This window comes from Desmodus rotundus, chromosome 5 (assembly GCF_022682495.2).
Source record: "Desmodus rotundus isolate HL8 chromosome 5, HLdesRot8A.1, whole genome shotgun sequence".
Classification (NCBI taxonomy): Eukaryota; Metazoa; Chordata; class Mammalia; order Chiroptera; family Phyllostomidae; genus Desmodus; species Desmodus rotundus.
Window position 1 is genome coordinate 22,751,029 of NC_071391.1, and position 18,795 is coordinate 22,769,823.

Genomic DNA, 18,795 nt, shown 5'->3' on the forward strand with positions numbered 1-18,795 from the left:
TTGGTTTAAGAACAGTGGTTATATGATACCTTTTATTCCTTGGAAGAGGCTGACATTTCATCCACCATCAAAGTTTGTCACCCAAGCTCAGCACTATTATTCAGATGGACGCAGTCCAGCCGCTTGTACATCTGTGGTCTAAAACTAACGCAAAAATTCTCCCAAGACATTTACAATACTGGTTTTTGGGCTGTGGATTGTACTTTTATTATGAAATGTACCTAGTGTTATAAAAGAGTTTTTAAAAATCAAATACAGTTCTGAGATCTTGAGTGAGTTTAAAGTCCACAAGATCTCAGGTCTTGCCATTTTCTTTGTACAAGGTTTTTCAGATGTATTGTGTACCTAAAGAAAAACATCCCTATTAGTCTATTCTTTCTCTGTAAAATCCACCAATTCTACTAGATTATCATGACAGTTCTGTTACCTGGTCATACTCCAAGGCTCCTGGGTAGAGCGGCCATCCAAGGAATAATTCTGCAATCACGCATCCCAAGGACCACATGTCTATGGCTTCACAAAATGGCAACCCCAATATAATCTCTGGAGCTCTGAAATTAAAAAAAAAAAATCAGAGTGGTATTCCTTAAAAAGTATCTGATTTCATCTGACATTCTAAGAAAGGTTAATAAAATGACAAAAAAAAATCACCTTCTATTTATAGTAACTCTTCACTTTTCAGAACTCTTTGAAACCTAGCCATAATCCTGAATTAAGCTTTAAAAGGTGCTGTAAGTACATCACTATGACAAAATCTCTACACTTAATCCTCATATTTCTACTAACATTAAATAAGGGAAAGAGCACAGACTTGCTTTTGAGTACAGCAGATGAGAAGTAACACACTAGAAAAAATCTGGCAAACGCTTAAGTACATGCACTATGACATCAAAAGAACCAGAAACCAGACTTTGAAAGATAAAACCAAAACAAAATAAAACCTCAAAGGCTACAAGTGGATCTAGACCTAGATAACATTTCAGAACACAATAATAAATATTCATATAATTAGGGCCGTTAGTCATTCAAAAGAGACAAGACCAAGTTCAATGTATTCTGCTTTAAAAGGCAGAAAAGTAGATGATATATCAAAACCAGTTAAAAAGCACTTCAGCACTTAAAAAGCTTTGATGATCCGGAAGATGAATTCCATTAAAGATATTCCCAGATAAATTACGGTGCTATTAAGCAGGGCTTTCCCACGAGGAGGTCGAGATTCCAGGAGAGGCCCCACGTACAGCCGTGTAACTCCAAAGTCAGTCACAATCACAGTCACACCAGATTTGCATGTGCATCAGTGTAGGTTTTCTGTTCTTACAACAATCTCAAACTTAGACAATGTGTAAGGATAGTATAATGAAAACTTTTTTCCTGAACCACTTGAGAATAATTTTCAAATAACTGTATGCTTTGTATTTCCTACAAACAAGAACATTCTCCTACAAAGCACAAAACAATCATCAAAATCAGAAAATGAACGCTGATCCATCTCTACATCTAAGACTCGAGTTCAAAGTTGTGCCAGTTACATTAATGATGTCCTTTATGGCAAAAGGATCCAATTCAGAAATACGCATTGTATTCAACTGTCTTATCTCTTTTAGTCTTTTTCAATATGGAATATTTCCTCGAGTCTCTTCTTGATTTCTATGACCTTGACTAATAGGATATTACAGACCAGTTAATTGTAAAATGACCCCCACCTTATATGGGTTTGTTTGATGTGTCCTCCTAATTATACCCGGGTTATAAATCTCTGAGAGGAACATTACAGAATTGATGTTTTCTCATTATATGCTACCAGGTGGCATACAACTTTGGTTTGTTCCATTACTGATAATGTTCACTTTGATTACTTGATTAACATGGTGTTTACTAGATTATCTCCACTATTTTGTCCTTCCTTTCCCCTTTGTAAGTATTTTGTGGGGTTTCAGTCTGAGACTGTATGAATACTCCTTTCTTTATCAAACTTTCAACTTATTCATTTATTTCCCTATGTGGCTATAGAGTAATGGATTCCTACTTTATTCAGTGGATTATAATCCATTATTATAATTATTTGATTCTCTAATTTTCCCAGACTTGACCAGCTAGAGTTCCCTCAAAGAGCTTTGGGTCCTCATTTCTACTGGAATGGCACTGTTCCCAGGCTCTCTCAGCATACATATTATATATAGTTACACAAAATAAAGCTGTTATTTAACTTGAGACTGCTGATAGTCCTTATCTCCTAAAGCAGTGGTTCTCAATCTTGGCCGCACATTATAATCACTTGGTCCTGGTCACAGCCTGTGACAATTTAAAGAGAAACTCTGGGAATGGGACTTAGGCATCAGTATTTTTGAAAGTTCCAGGGGTAAATCCAATACATGAATGAGAACCAAAGCCCTAACCTCAAGTAGTCAGACTAATGGGAAGACTGTTCCATCTCCTTCCTGCAGAGCTTCTGATCAGAATAGTTCAGGGATAACAGACAAGTTGTTTTCTATCACAGATTTGGGATCCGCCCAGTGACTCTTCCCCTCCTGGGCATCTCTGCTATAATAATTAAGACTCTGCAGATGCTAATCCACACGCATCTGTTAAAAACAAGTTACTATGGGGAGATGCTCTGAGGCATAATAAAAGATCTTTAAAACATAGATATAAAGGGTTTTTCATTCTTTTGACAAAATACTTAAGTGTTTATATAGATGTATACAGACAGATTATGTTCAGACAAAATCAAATGCTAAACAGTATTGTAGAAAAAGGAAAAAAAATAAGTTCCACTAAGTTATCAATCTTTTATTTTCACAACATGGTGCAAAAGAAAACAGAGATCTTATTTTTGTTCACTACTGTATATGCAGAACCTAGCAAAGAATATGCATTCAGTAAATATTTCTCAAATAAGTCATTCCAACACAGGTTGGGCCACAAAGGAAAGCATCAGAGTAAAGTCTGGGTTTGCACTAGATCTTAAAGAATAGAAGTCTAGGCAGAAAGAGAGAGAAACGGGCACAAGAGTTTACAAAGTGTGTATTAACCTATACTTAAACAAGTTCAAAGCAAAAGGGCACTTAGTTTCAAAAATATAGAGTAAAATGGGGTTCACTAGTGATATTTAATCATGTACTAATTAGAATGCTAAAGAATTATTAAAACTAATGGGGCTATGGCTGTGTGTGTAAAAGCTTTATGATTTTAAAATTTTTAATGTAAAACATTCATGGGATTTGAAATTGGCTATTTAGAAAACTTCAACATCATATTTGGCAATGAAAGAAAAGTAACATAATAATAGTACCTGAAATATACGATTTAAAGAGACTGAAATTATCTGAAGTTTGGTTAACAGTAAAAAAGAAGTTTCCGTCAATTAAACAAAGTGTGATGAATTACTTCCGCCATTTGCTACCATTTAATAAATAAGCCAAGTTTCTAATTGATGGTGACATTAATATGGTGATATCTTTTCAAATCCTGACTAGGAATTGCATAAAGCCATTTCAAACATAAAACCTAAGACACAAAAGTTATATTCATGCTCTGACCGGTGTGGCTCAGTTGGCTGGGCATCATCCTGCAAAGCAAAAGGTCACCAGTTCAATTCCCAGCTAGCGCGTAGGCCTGGGTTGCAGGTCTGGTCCCCAGTTGGGGCATGTACGAGAGGCAGCCGATCGGTTATTCTCTCCCTCTCTTTCTCCCTCCCTTTCCCTCTACCAAAATAAATTTTAAAAATCATTTAAAAATGTTATATTCATGGAAGCAAATTCAAATTTCTCATTTTAAAATATGAAAAAATTTTAACTGGCAGTTTTATGCAATTTTATTATATATTATTGTCCATTTGGATCCTGTGAGAAGCAGATCAGATGTGCCACAAATTTCTTGGGGAAGGTGCCTGTGAAGGATACAGGAAGAGGAAGCAGGAGTAGATGAAGACTGTTCAGACCTTGAGCAGTTCTGATACCTGTGGAAGATGAGCTGGGTGGAAAGAACCTCCAACTGGAGTGAAGAAAGTCTGGGTGGACAGAAGGGAAGTGCCCCCATCAAGCAAGCTCAGCACAGCTCTAGCACACCCACTCTACGTTGGTTACTGGCTGGGAGCAGCCTAGTGTAGTGTGGCTTCTGCCCCCACACACATCTGAAGGTGCAACTGCTGGAAGCTCTCAGTCAACTATGCTCCTCAAAGAGGTTTTCTTGAAGGGGAATCTGAGGGGCACAATTCCATGGCTGCCACAACTATGTTCCAAAAGCCTTTTGTATCTTATTCTATAATACATATATATCATAGAGAAAATGCAATAAATTTCTTCATCAAGTCCTATTCAAATGCGTCCAAATTCTCTCCAGTTTACCCTAGTATGCCACAAAATATTATCATTTTCTGTGTGTATTACTACATGTAAAAGGTTGGCAAACAATACCTTCAAGTACTTATAATCTACATCAGCAATTTTTGACTGGTATGCCATAAAAGTTTTTAAAACATGCAATACCTGATGATTTGGTCAAGGGCGCTGACCTCTTTTCCCTTAGATTGTCAAATAAAAAATTGACAAAAGCCAAAACAACAATAGCCATGAAGTGTGAATTAATCAAAATTATACCTATTTTTTGTCAGGTAGGCAAAAAATATAGTATTTTGGTGTGCCACAGAATTTTATTAAGTTTATGCGTGCCATGAGACGAAAACGGTTGAAAATTGCAGATATACATGAAACTCAGGGATGTCAAGAGTTCTACCAGCCATCTCACAATCAAATAAAGTCTAAAAATTAAGGCTATGCATGAAAGAATGCTGTATCCATCTGTCAGTAAGGAATAAACCTTACTTTTTTAGTTATATCTTAATTGGCTTTCAAATTCTTCCCCTGTGCTAAATATACTTCTGTGTAAAGACGGTCATAGCAGGGATTCTGATATGTGGACCACTCTTAAAATAAATCTTCTGTTCCACTCCCAAAGAAAGTTCTTCCACTTTGTTGTTAATCTACCTTAACTCCCTTCTGAGCACCAACAATGTGGCAGTGTAAAGGATATAGCAGGGAATAAACATCATTTGTACTTCTGCAGAACAGGCAAGGCACACATTAGCCATGTTTTACTGAATGGAGAGTGTAAATAAACCTGTTGTTTATTACTCTGCCACAATTAGAAGGCAAGTGTCAAAACCACAAACAGACTCAAAAATTTAGGTCATACGCTAACAAAGGCAATCTCTACCTTAAATGCTGTGTTTCTTTCTTTCTGTCTTTTTGCCATGTGCTTTTAATCAAATTTATCATTATTCATTAAGACCAAATCCTTTCTCCTTCTCCAAAACCCTGAAACACTGATATAACATATAAAGTGGGTAAGCTGAAAAAAAAATTTTTTTAAGTGGGCAACTGAACACTAGATGGCTTGCGAGGGACTTTTGCTAGACATCAGAAGAGAATGGTGGCAGTAGATGCTTCAAATAAGACCACAGTGAAGTACTGTTACTCAGAAAAGAAGATGACTATTAATGGAACATTTTATTTTCTTTTACATCATTTCATTTTTACTTACTTTTTTAAGTTGAAAATTCAACTACTGACAGAAAAAACCTAGCCTTGTTAGAAAAGGGTGTATCTCAGTTCAGGAACTCAGTATATCTAGTTTTAGAAACAATTATGTTCTTATAATAGAGAGAGGTGCCTTAGGTTATCACAACAAATGCCATTAAACTATGAACTCATGGGATGATTTTATGGACATCAAGAAAATGGTGATCATAATTTCGCTCCTAACTTAGTTTTTCTACAGAGAGAATATATCAGTTACGCCAACATGTAATGCTGCTACTCTTCAGCTTCTGTGACTGCAGCGACAAACAGGTCTGGTCAGGTCTAGGGCATGTATCAAAAACTTTCTGAAATGAGAAAGCTGATGATTCTCTCAGGTACCGTCATTCAATAGGACTGCAAGGTGCAGCCATCTAAGCTTCTATTCATGATGAATATGTATCTGCATACTTCTCTTTGTCAGTATCTTTGACAGTAAGATACCAGAGAAATGCAGCAGAAACTTGAAAACGGTAAACTCAATAAAAATACAAAAATAAGGATAGTCTTCTCTGAGGTAGAGAAAGATTCAGAAGGTATTTTTTAAAGTAACAGTTTTATTAAGATATAATCCACATACTACATAATTCACTCATTTAAATGGTAAAATTCAATAGTTTTTAGTATGTTCACAGAATTGTGCAACTATCACCACAATTTTGGAACACTTTTATTATCCCAAAAAGAAACCCTTATAATCGTCAGCAGTCACTCATTTGTCATAAACTTCCCCTTCCCTAGGTCACTACAAATCTACCTTCTGTCTCCGTAGATAGGCCTATTCCGGGTACTTTATACAAAGGGAACCATACAATTTGTGGTCTTTGTGACTTGCTTCTTTCTCTTGGCATGTTTTCAAAGTTCAAACACATCGCAGCATGTATCAGCACTTCATTAACTTTTATTGCTGTGTAGTATTCCATTGTATGGATATACCACATTTACTTATTCATTCATAAGGTGATGGACATTTAGGTTGTTTCCACTTCTGGGTTATTATGAAAAATGAGAAATTAAGAGAGGCCAGGTCAGCTCACCAGCCTACTGAGCAAGAATATACTCCAGTGCCGAAGAAAGGCAGAGCAGAGAGTCTATTCACCAAAAACAAGCACACACTGCCTCGGACAGAACCAGCCAGTACAGAGAGAAATGCCTTTGATGGAATATACAGTATGTCCAAAAAGGAAAAGAGGGTACTACTGTTGAAGAAACTACTGATTTTTCTACTTTGTTCAATGAAGCAGACTTTATGACTGAGTTGATCTTACGAGGGTACACCCCTTTATCAATCCTCCAGGGCACTAAATAAAATAAGAACCCTTGGTCCATACACTGGCAATCCAATATATTAATAAAAGAGCATGGATCAGGGGTGGAATTCCCTTTGGGTAAATTTCATAAGGACTTTATGATAAACTGGCACTAAAGCATTGGGAATCTATGCAAATTTTGGAGGCTGGTAAGGAAGCACTGATTTCAAGTAAGGAAAACCATCTAAATAGAGATAGGCTTGAAACACTCAAGAATAGACACCTAGCTCTCTCTCTAACCACCAAGTATTTACCTGAGCCTTAGCATCTTCATTTTTAAAATGGGATTTTAATACCTTACATACTCCAAAGGTTATCTACAGGACTAAGTGAGAGAGGACTAAGTGTGTAAAATGTAAAACAGTACTGTGTATTCCCCTAATTTATTCATGCTCCCACTTTCCTAATTCATACCTGTCTTCTCAAACCACCACTTCTTCCCCCATCCACATTTCTGATTGTTTTATTTGCATTCTACTTTACTGAGGGGAAAAAAAAAGAAAGATGGAATTTGAAAGAAATTTCACATTTTCAGCACCACAGGTACTAGCCCACTTGCCCCTGCCAGTGTTTCTGTCTAAGGCATCCATGTTCACTGAATGAAGTATACCCATTTCCCACTCTCTCATCAATACCTCTCTATATACAGAACACTCCCACATCTGCCACCTTGAAAAAAATCTCTTGTGTATGTATTCTCCTTCGGCCATAACCCTTTTCCCTGTTCCCTTTACACCAGTCCTTTCTGAAAGCACTGTTTAGAAAAGACACCTCCAATTCTGCCTCTAACTTTAACTCACTCAAAGCAGGCTTTCATCACCCCATCATTCCACCAAAATAGCTCTCACTGAGGTCACCATCAGCTGCTGCACTGCCACATAGTCAATCTGACTTGCAGCACTGACACAGCTGATTATTCTCTCCTGCTTAAACACTGCATCTAACTTCCGGGACTCCACTCTTCTCCTCTTTACCTCACTACCCCTCCCCTCTCAAGCTCCTTTCTAGCTCCAGCTCATTTCCATAACCTTTCAACTCTGGAGTACCCCCGGGCTCAGTCTTTGGAAATCTATCATCTCTACGTACATTCACTTCCCTTAGGTGATCTTCTTATCCACTCACACTTTTAAATACATACCACCTCCATTCATAAGATTCTCCTCTGTGTATCTTAACTTCAACTCAGACAGCTCTCCTTAACTCAGGACTTAGATACCCAACTACTACTCAACATCTCTTCTTGAGTATCTATTAGATATCTCAAATTGATCATGTTCAAAAAGAACTCCTAATTCCCAATTGCCCCCAACCTACTCCTTCCCTAGCCTTCCCCATCATAGGAAATGCCAACTCTATCCTTCTACTTTCTTAGGCCCATGACTTTCAAGAATCAAACTGGACTCTTCCCTGACTTCCCACATCTACCAAAAAGCCCACTGACTCTATATTTAAAATATATTCAGATTTTGATCACTTTGTTCCACCTTTACTGCTACCACCCTAGTCCAAGCCACCATCATCTCTCATCTGGATTACTGCAATTCCCTTTCAGAAGAATGGTTTTGCCAGTTTTTTCCCTAAAATTCATCTTCTATTCTTTGAAACGTAAGCCATGCTGATCCATTTCAGAAATGTTATCTGAGCCCTGGCTGGTGTTGCTCAGTGGATTCAGTGTAGGCCTGAGAACCAAAGGGTTGCCAGTTCAATTCTCAGTCAGGGCACATGCCTGGGTTGCAGGCCAGGCCCCCATTTGGGAGCATGCGAGAGGCAACCACACACTGATGTTTCTCTCTCTCTCCCTCCCCCTCTTTCTAAAAATAAAATAAAATTTAAAAAAAAAGAAATGTTATTTGAGAAATACCAAATAAAACACAAATTGTTCTATAAAAAATAAACACTTTATAAATATTAACCCATTTGATATTCCTAATAATTATTTTAACAATAAAGAAACAGATACAAGGGCAAGTACTTGTCTAGGGGTCACAAAGCAAGTACCAGGTGCAGCCCGGGGTACAAAGCCAGTTTTTACAGCTTCCAAATTTATGCTCATCTACTACACTTAAAATAATTCCTAGAATTACTAAAACTATCAGACTTTTATCTTACTGAAAGTTCTCCCACTTGGATGCTATACTTATTATTGTGTTCTTCTTTTACTCTTTAAACACATCAACTTTGGTTTTAAGACTAACCAGGAAATGTGAAATTATTATAAATATACTTAGATTAAAAGAACTCTAGTTGACATTTTACTAAGTCATTTTCCTCATCTTTAAGCATTTACTCATCTTAAGCATAAATGATCTTTCATATTAAATACACAGACATCTGGACGATACCTCTTAGTTAAAATAAGGCTCCTACTTTGGCAGTTACTGTGCTCCTCAAGATGGCTGTGTAAGATCCTTTTACATGGGACAATTAGGAAATGAGCTCAACAGTGGATGTGACCATCCACTAGTCAGTCCATAGGTCTGACTACTCATAAATACCAACTCAACGTCATGCACTCAATAAATTTTAACAAATCATAACCCCATATTTAGCAAAAGACAGCAAAGACCTACAGTGATTATCAAATGCAGATACCAGTAAACATGTGTTTGTACAAGCACAGCAAATCTTGGAAAAAATATACACCCAAATTTTATGGGCAATTATCTCTGAGTAAACAACTTAACAAAAAGGAGGGGAAAATATGCATTTTCACAACATTTGTTTGTAAAACAAATATCTTATACTATTTAATAAAAGATTACTGTTTAAAAAGTGTCAATCATCTAAATTTTTTTAAAAATTCACATTTTCTTCTAATATTATTGTCATCAAATTAGACTAAATGACCAGGGTTAGGTGACTTACCTTTATTTCCTTTCATTATAAGGAATATTTTTCTAATAAGGATTCTTTTTTTTAATTTTATTTTTAGAGAGAGGGGGAGGGGAGAGAGGGAGAAAGGAGAGGAGAGAAACATCCATATGAGAGAGAAACATCTCTTGGTTGCCTCTTGTACACACCCAGACTACCAAAACTCACAACTCGGACATGCGCCCTGACTGGGAATCAAACCAGCAATCTTTCTCTTTGTGAGACTACACCCAACCAACGAGCCACACCAGTCAGGGCTATAGGAAGAATTTTGGATATTGGAATGCACTGCCTCAGGAGGGAAGGAATAATGGAGGTCTCCGTACTTAAAGGCTCTATCACCGTGTGTAGATGATATCATAAAAGAGACTCTTCTAAGCAAAACAGGGCAACTTACACTGAAGGACTTCCAAGAATCCTTCCAAATAATAATGCAACAAAAATGTGTATTATTAAAGAACATTTTGACAACTTTAACAGAAGAATGATAGTTAAAATATACTAACTAGACTTCTGATCAAGATGGCAGCGTGGGCAGACATGGCTTGCCTCTTAACACAACCACATCAAAATTACGACTAAAATACAGAACAAATATCACTCAGAACCATCAGAAATTGAGTTGAATGGAAGTCTGAAACTACAGAATTAAAGAAACCACATCCATCCAGGCTGGCAGGAAGAGTGCAGTAGTACAACAACAGGCTAGTCCCATACCCCTGTGTGGTAGATAAAAATTCAGGACAGACATCTTGGGAGCAAGGAGTCCCAGCCCCACACCAGGACCCCAGCCCAGTGTTCCAGTGCCTGAATGGTTAAGTCCTCACAACTTCTGGCTACAAAAACCAGCATGGATTGAGTCCATTGAAGAAAATTCCAGAGGCCCAAGCAGTTCCTCTTAAAGAACCCACATCCAGACTCACCTGCTCAGACTCACTCCCTCTGACCTCCAGCACCAGGGTGGCAGCTTGAAGGGCATGAGTGGCATAGTGGGAGAGGCTGAAATGTCTGGCATCAGGGCAAGCAGAGGCCACTCTCCCTTTTCTAAGCCTTCCTCCCACAGAGACAGCAAGCTGGTGCCATATCTGAGACCCCATCAACCTGGCTAACACTGTTTGACCCACCTTGTAGATCCTCAGAGACTCTGCCCCACCCAACTTACCAGTCCACCCAAGCTGCTTTTCCATATGAATGGCTGGTCTTGGCTCATGCTTCACAGCTTCCTAATTTCTATCAAAAAACCAACAGCTGGCCTCAGTGAGTCCCAGGCCCAGCACTAGCAGTGGCCAGCCTAGATCCACAGCTTGGCTTTCCCTTGGAAGCTCCAAGCCCAGTACAAGTAGCAGCCATCTCAGATTGCTTTATAACCCAGCAGGGTGGCCCCAGGCAAAACACAGGTGGGGGGTTGACCTTGGCCTGCACCAACCCAGAAAACCACAGGGCCAGCATACCCAGTGGACAGCTACAGACCATGTCAGAGCACTACCACCCTGCCCCTGCACAGATGATCCTCCACATAGGGTGAAGGTTGATGGTAAGAGGTCACAGCCAATCATGCGGCACATTGGCCTGGGTAAATCCCTCCCATTGATCTGTCAACACCAACCAAGGCTTAACTATAAAAGGAGGGTGTACTCAGCCTACACAAAGGGTCCACCTTGAGTCCCCAGCTTGGGTGATAGGGGAGGCTGTGCCACTGGACTCTACAGGACACCTAGTACATTAGGCCACACTTCCAAGCCATGCAGTCAAAGCAGCTCTACCAAATACATGGACACAAACACAGGGAGGCTGCCAAAACAAGAAGACAAAGAAACATGGCCCAAATGAAAGCACAGATCAAAAGGCCAGAAAAAAAAGCTAAACGAAATGGAGATAAGCAGCAATCCATCAGATGCGGAGTTCAAAACACTGGTTACAAGGATACTCAAGGAACTTAGTGAGGACCTCAAAGCATGCAAAAGATCTGGTCAGAAATGAAGGATACACTAATTGAAACAAAGAACAATTTACAGGGAAACATGAGAAGCCTGGATGAAGCCAAGAATCAAATCAAAGATTTGGAACATAAGCAATTAAAAAACAACCAATAAGAACAACAAGAAAAAAAAAAAGGATCCAAAAAGTGAGAACAGTATAAGTAACCTCTGGGACAACTTCAAAAAGTCTAACATTTACATCATAGGGGTGCCAGAAGGAGAAAAGAACAAGAAATTGGAAATCTATTTGAAAAAATAATAGAAGAAAACTTCCCTTTGGTGAAGGAAATAGACATACAAGTCCAGGAAGCACAGAGAATCCCAAACAAGATGGATGCAAAGAGGCCTCCTCTAAGACACATCATAATTAAAATGCCAAAGGTTAAAGATAAAGAGAGAATCTTAAAAGCAGCAACAGAAAAGAAGTTAGTTACTACAGGCGAGTTCCCATAAGATTGTCAGCTGATTTCTCAAAAGAAACCTTACAGGCTAGAAGGGAGTGGCAAGAAATATTTAAAGTCATGAAAAGCAGGGACCTACAGTCAAGATTGCTCTACCCAGAAAAGCTGTCATTTAGAATTGAAGGGCAGATAAAAGCTTCCCAGACAAGAAAAAACTAAATAAGTTCATCATCACCAAACCACTATTGCATGAAATGTTAAAGGGACTTATTTAAGAAAAAGATCAAAACTATGAATAATAACATAGCAATAAATACGTATCAACAATTGAATCTAAAAAAACAAACTCAGTGAACAAGAACTGAGAAGCATGGATACAGAGAGTATTTTGATGGTTGCCAGATGGGAGGGAGGTGTGAGGGGAAAGGGTGAAGAGGTGAGGGGATTAAGAAGTACAAATAGGTAGTTACCGAATAGCCATGGGGGTGTTAAAGACAATGTAGGAAATGGAGTAGACGGGGAACTTCATAGCATGACCAATAGACCTGCACAATGGTGGGGGGATTGCCTGAGGGAGTGGGGGGTGCTGGGTAGAGGGGGGCAGAGGTGGAAAAATCAGGACAACTATAATAGTATAATCAATAAAATTTAAAAAATAAAATATACTAACGACTTTATTTCCAGCTTAATCATCATTCTTTTCAATATCCTGCAGAATGGTGCGTTTTAAAAATAACAATCAAAACTTCAACACAATCTTAGAAAGGTATTTTGAGTTCAGATTTCAAAAAAGACAACCAACTATTTCTAAAAATATTTCTAGAAATATTTTTCTTTTTAAAGTTATGAATGTTTTTAATGTGATAAGAAGTGTGTTGCTTTAGGCAATAACATCACTACAAAACACTGGATATTCACACAGATTATATCTTTATGATTGTAACTGCAACGCAACTACTCAATAACATGTTGAAATGTAATCAAAGCACAGGCTCTTAGAATAGACACTCATTCAAATGTAGCTTGAGTCAGAGGCTAAAAATATCCCAATTAAAAATATCCTTATGGCAAAGCCACTTAATCTTTTGAGTATGTGGGACAATGATCCAGATCAAAGCCCCAAGTACAAAGGACAGCAGTTGACAACATTTTCAGAACTTATTAAATGTTAAATCTGAGAGGGGGAGGACAGGAGATAGCAAAGATTTAATATGCATTACCAATCTCCAAACGCTCAGAACCCTATGCCCTAAAAGATGGACACATCAATAACCTGCATATTTGATTAACCAGGGGCTAATATTTTGTAATGGTAGGAGAAATGTATTTCATTTGTAGACAGCACTATTTATTTCATGCTTTATATACCAAAAGCAGTTACAAGATCACTCAAAATTTTCATGATATGAAAGAGAAAACTGTAAGAAAATTGTTATTAACATATATTGAGAGAGAAACCAAGAGATGGATTGGTAGGGGAATATGAGAAGTATCTGTTCTTTATATGTCGGTTTATATACTATTAGATACAGAAAACCCACCCATCATAATATACATGAACTACATTATTAATATCTTATATTTGTATTGCATTGTACTTTACCACTCTTTCGAATATTTTACTCTATGAGGTAACAGAGATAAATGTTGTTATCCCTATTCTACAGGTGATTAGGAGGAAAGCATAAAATAGTCCAGAATTTCTTAAACTTATCTGACTACGAAATATATTTAAAATTATAATGTATTACCAGTTGATGCCAACAAAAGCTCATACTGTATAAGGTGTGCTTAAATAAAATCAAACAACAAAATTATTTTATTGTAATAAATGATTCAATTTTGTAACCCTATAATAATTATTAAAATAAAAAATGTTTATTAAGCTCTTGTTAGAAGTCATATTTCATTCATTATTTCATTAAATTATAACAAAATCCTCTGAGGTAGGTCCTGTATTATCTCATTTCAGAGAGGAGGAAACTGAAGCAGAGCAGTAACTTTTCAAGATCTCTCTCATTAGTGAGTGGTGGGGCTTGAATAAGAGTCCAAGCTCCTTGACACTGCGCAGATAAGTCATTTTTATTTTATGAAGTACTGCAAATAAATTATTTAATCCCACGACCACATACCTATGCATTAACAAACAGGCAGGAGATTAGGCAATGATTCATCCGATGATCTCTAACATAATCTGGTGGTATGGTGGAGCATACCATTTGTTAATGGCAAAAAATCTCTTAACAGCTAGGCAAATATATTACTATTTTTCCCATGTTTATTTTTCCTTGTAACTTTTTATATTGACATACCTTTAGACTTACAGAAAAACTGCAAAATTAGTACAGAGAATTTTTATTTATTTTTATCCTCACCCAAGGACATCCTTTTCATTGCTTTTCTGGATGAAAGGAGAGAAGGGGGAGAGAGAAACATCAACTGGTTGCTTCCCATATCCTCCGAGACCAGGGATTAAACCCGCAACCCCATAGGCTTTGGGACAACGCTCCAAGCAACTGAGCCACACTGGTCAGTGAAGTACTAAAAATTTTTATATACCGTCAACCAGAATCACCAAATGTTAATATTTTACCACATTTGTATTGCTCTTCTTTGATGTACACACACAAATGCAATTTTTCTGAATCATTTGAGAGTCAAGTTGCAGAAACAGTATCCTTTACCTATGTACTTCATCTAGTGTGTACTTCCTAAAAACACGGAGAGTCTCTTACATAGCTCTAGTGTATTTGTCAAAATCAGAATATAAGTATTAATACAATACTATTATTCAGATATTTCCAATTGTTCCAATTTTGCCATCCTTTATGGCAAAACTTTTAAAAATAAATCAATTCCAGGCCCATGACTCTTTCTTTAATTTCCTTTATCTGGGATAGCCACCAAACACTTTTGTGGTTTTAATGAAGATACTACCATATTTTTAAAATACAGACCACTTATTTTGTGGAACATCCCTCAATTTCTGTTCAAGTTATCTATTTTCAGCAAGAATACCACAGGAGTAATGCTCTCTTACACTTAATTTTTTTTAAGTGTATGTTAGAAAGCATATTACTACTATCAATTTGTTCAGTATCTATTAATATTTCTCAAAATAAATTGTTATATGCTGGTATAATCAAATAACAACAAGCTGTGGAGTAACAGAGAACTGAACTCAAATCCCAGTATTGGCAGTTACTTACAAAACTCTAGGCCTTAGGCACTTATCAATGTCATTGCCACCTCAATTCATTCCGTTGCAAACGAAGGACATACTTGTGGGTCCAGATTATTGTGGCAATAATTAATCTCCCTTTCTCCAAAAAGAATCTGAAATCGAGTGCTTGAGAGATTTCCCCAAAGTCACAGGGCCATCAAATGGTGGTGTCAAAACAAAAACTTGAGTTTAGCCTGTAAACCTTAAAAGCAATAAAATGTGCCTTCTACAAACAGTCCTGTTAATATCTATGTATGTGTTTTATCTTCTCCACTAAGAAGAACATTAAGGTCCTTAAGAGTAAGAGCTGCCTCTCACCGTCCATGGCAGAGTATTTTACAACCAGTCACTCCTTTCAGATGTGCTCAGTAGACACAAAATATTCATTTAGATACAATGTTCTTTAACATACATTCCATTTTAATATACATTTAAAATGAAATTCTCAGGTATTTGATAACCTACAAAATGCATGACTACATTGAGCAACTTCTGGACCTAGACCAGTGGAATTAAGGGAATATGAACATGTGAAACACCCACAGACACATTTTCTCCCACCTATTTAACCCCGAATAATTTCCTACCAGAACCATGAATACCAACAAATAACCATTCTAGAGAACCACCAGGCATCACTGAAAAGCTTTCAAATATACTGAATTATAATCTGCCTAATAGAAGGAAAAGGAAGGTAATTTAGTACCTGGTTATCAGATTAACAGCCCCAGTGAGAACAACTGTAAAAGCTGGATAAAAACCACACAAAAATAGTTGTGTGTACGGCCTATCGGTGATAATGATGAGGTCAGGGCAGGTCCATCACTTACAACAAATGTAACCCTGTGGTGAGGATGTCGACAGTGGGGCAGGTTGTACGTGTGGAAGGGGAGGGGATATGGGAACTCTGTGGTTTCTGCTCAATTGTGCTGTGAACCTAAAAAAGCTCTAAGAAATAAAAGTTTTTAAAAAACAAAAAGCTGTATGAAGTCATCAGAGAACAAACCAGACAGCTAGAATTTAAGGAAATAAAGTCCCAGAGGAAAGAGAAAACTTATTAAAGTGAGCCTTACATTTCCTAGAGGTAGTCACCAATTGACAGTGAGGCACCGAGGCTGAACAGAAAGCAATGGCAGCTGGCCCACTGGGCTGGGAAAACAAAAACTGGAATTCAGAACCTGCCAAGGAAGAGGGGCCTTGGCAGATGCTCGCTCCATCCAGGCTTTTCAGCGGAAACCACAAAGGCTCCACCCTAGGAACAAGGGCAGACTGAAATAGACCAGCCTCACTTGGAATAACATGATCTACCTACTCCACCTGGCTTTCAGAATAAAAAAGAATTACCTCTGGAGGAAGATATTATCATCCAGAGTTCCTTGCATATCGCAATGCCCAATGTTCAAGAAGGTAGATTAAATGATAAAAAATTTTTCCATAAAACTGGAATCTACTTTTTAAAACAACAAATTCTTGATTTCTAGATACTATTCCCCCACTAAGCAATCCTCAGAGAAATGGCTCATTTTACAACTGAGGCAGGGAAAGTATAAGGTGAGCCTAGAAATCTTCCTGTGCCAGAAAAATTACTTAAAAACTTTAAAAAATGATCTACTGATACAAAGTATCAGTGAGTCACAAAAGTAGTATGTTGAAAGAAATAAACCTTAGACAAAAGAGTACATTCTGTATCATTCCATTTATGTGAAGCTCTAGAACAGAAAAAATTAATTTGTGGGAAAAACTCAGATCAGTAGTTACATATGGAAGGGGGAAGAGGGACAGACTAGCCCTGAATGGGAAAGGACATGGAACTTTCTAGGGTGATGATAATGTTGTAACTTAGGGTTACAGAGGTATATGGCATTTGTCAAAACTCTCTGAACTTGCAACCTGACCAGGGTGGCTCAGTTGTTTGGGTGTTGAAGGGTCACTGGTTCGAGTACTGGTCAAGGCATGAGTCTGGGTTGCGGGTTTGATTCCCAGTCGTAACAAGAGGCAACCGATTGATACCGATGTTTCTTTCTCACATGGATGTTTCTCTCCCTCTCTTTCACCCTCCTTTCCCCTCTCTCTAGAAAGAAATAAATAAAATCTTTCTGAAAATTAAAAAACAAAACTCACTAAACCTGCATTTCATTGTATATAAAATTTAATTCCAAAACAAAGAAATACTGAGCAATTTTATGAAAGACATGCTTAAGTGTTTCATGGTACAGTGTACTGATACCTACAACTTACCCTGAATTGCCGCATAAAATAAAAATGAAATGATAAATGGATAGAGATGATAAAGCCAATGTAACAAAATGCTAATTGTAAAATCCAGGTAGTAGGTATATATATGTTCACTAAACAATCCTTTAAAGTTAGTTTTAAGTTTGAAGTTTCACAGTAAAATATTGAGAGGGGTGAAATTTAAACATAGGCCAAGCACATTTCTCCCTCTCTCTCTCTCTCTCTCCCTCTCTCTCTCTCTCACACACACACACACACACACACACACACAGACCTAGATACAGAGTCCACTGCTTAAACCAAACACAAGGAAAAAACCTTAAGTGTGATCAGAGAGGAGAAAAAGGACACTTTCATACCGAAGAAGCCAATTTGCTCTACAAATAACAGAAGCCAGAATATAACAAGAAAATATCCTGAAAGTGTTGAAAGAAAATAACTCTCAGAGCATATCTAAGGGACAACATACCTCAAAAATAAGTTTATTTTTCTGGAAATGCAAAGGGCCAGAAGCAATTCTTTGAGGAACAAGTAGAGGGACTTACACTATCAATTGTGGAAATGACGCTGTGATTCCAGTACAAGAAGAGACAAAGCAATGAATAGCAGAGTCCAAATGCAGACCCACACTTGCAAGCTCCCCTGGGTCGACAAAGGTGTTACTGCCGTGCAGTGAGATAATAAATACATGGTGCTCAGTTAAAGGATGTTGACATGGAGGAAAATATGCCTTAATCCCTAGCTCACACCACACATAAAAATCAATTCCAGATGGATGGCGGGTCTAAACGTGAAAAGTAAAACACTAAGAAAACAGAAAAGAAAGAAAACAGAAAAACAGTGGCATTAGAGTAGGTGAAGATTTGTTAATAGGACACAAATAGTGCTAATCATAAAGGAAGTTTTTAAAAGATAAAATATTAAGTATTAAACATTAAAATAAGACCATGTATCAAATTAGCCCACTTAATCACCTGAATTAGCTTTTAAGAGAGTACAAAAGGTAGCCAGAGAATGAAAAATATTGCTCCAAAAGTTTTCATGTTGAAATATACACTTTAAAACCCATAAATGAACAGTAAGACAGCAAAGGGAAGAGAAAATTAGGCAAAAAATTGGCACAAATTAAAACACCCAATTAGTTGATAAACTTGACTTGGGTAGTGGTTATGAGTTAATTCATATTGTAATTTATCAAGT

At 37.4% G+C, this 18,795-nt stretch overlaps 1 protein-coding gene across 7 annotated transcripts in view; it reads right to left on the minus strand.

The window, feature by feature from the left end:
- HIPK3 (homeodomain interacting protein kinase 3) overlaps positions 1-18,795 on the minus strand; it is a 93,210-nt gene that overhangs the window by 29,578 nt on the left and 44,837 nt on the right. For all 7 annotated transcript variants that reach the window (XM_024559068.4, XM_024559067.4, XM_024559070.4 and 4 more), the window contains one exon: positions 428-551. In XM_024559068.4, coding sequence (XP_024414836.1) covers positions 428-551 — 124 coding nt within the window. The remainder of the gene's footprint in view (positions 1-427; positions 552-18,795) is intronic.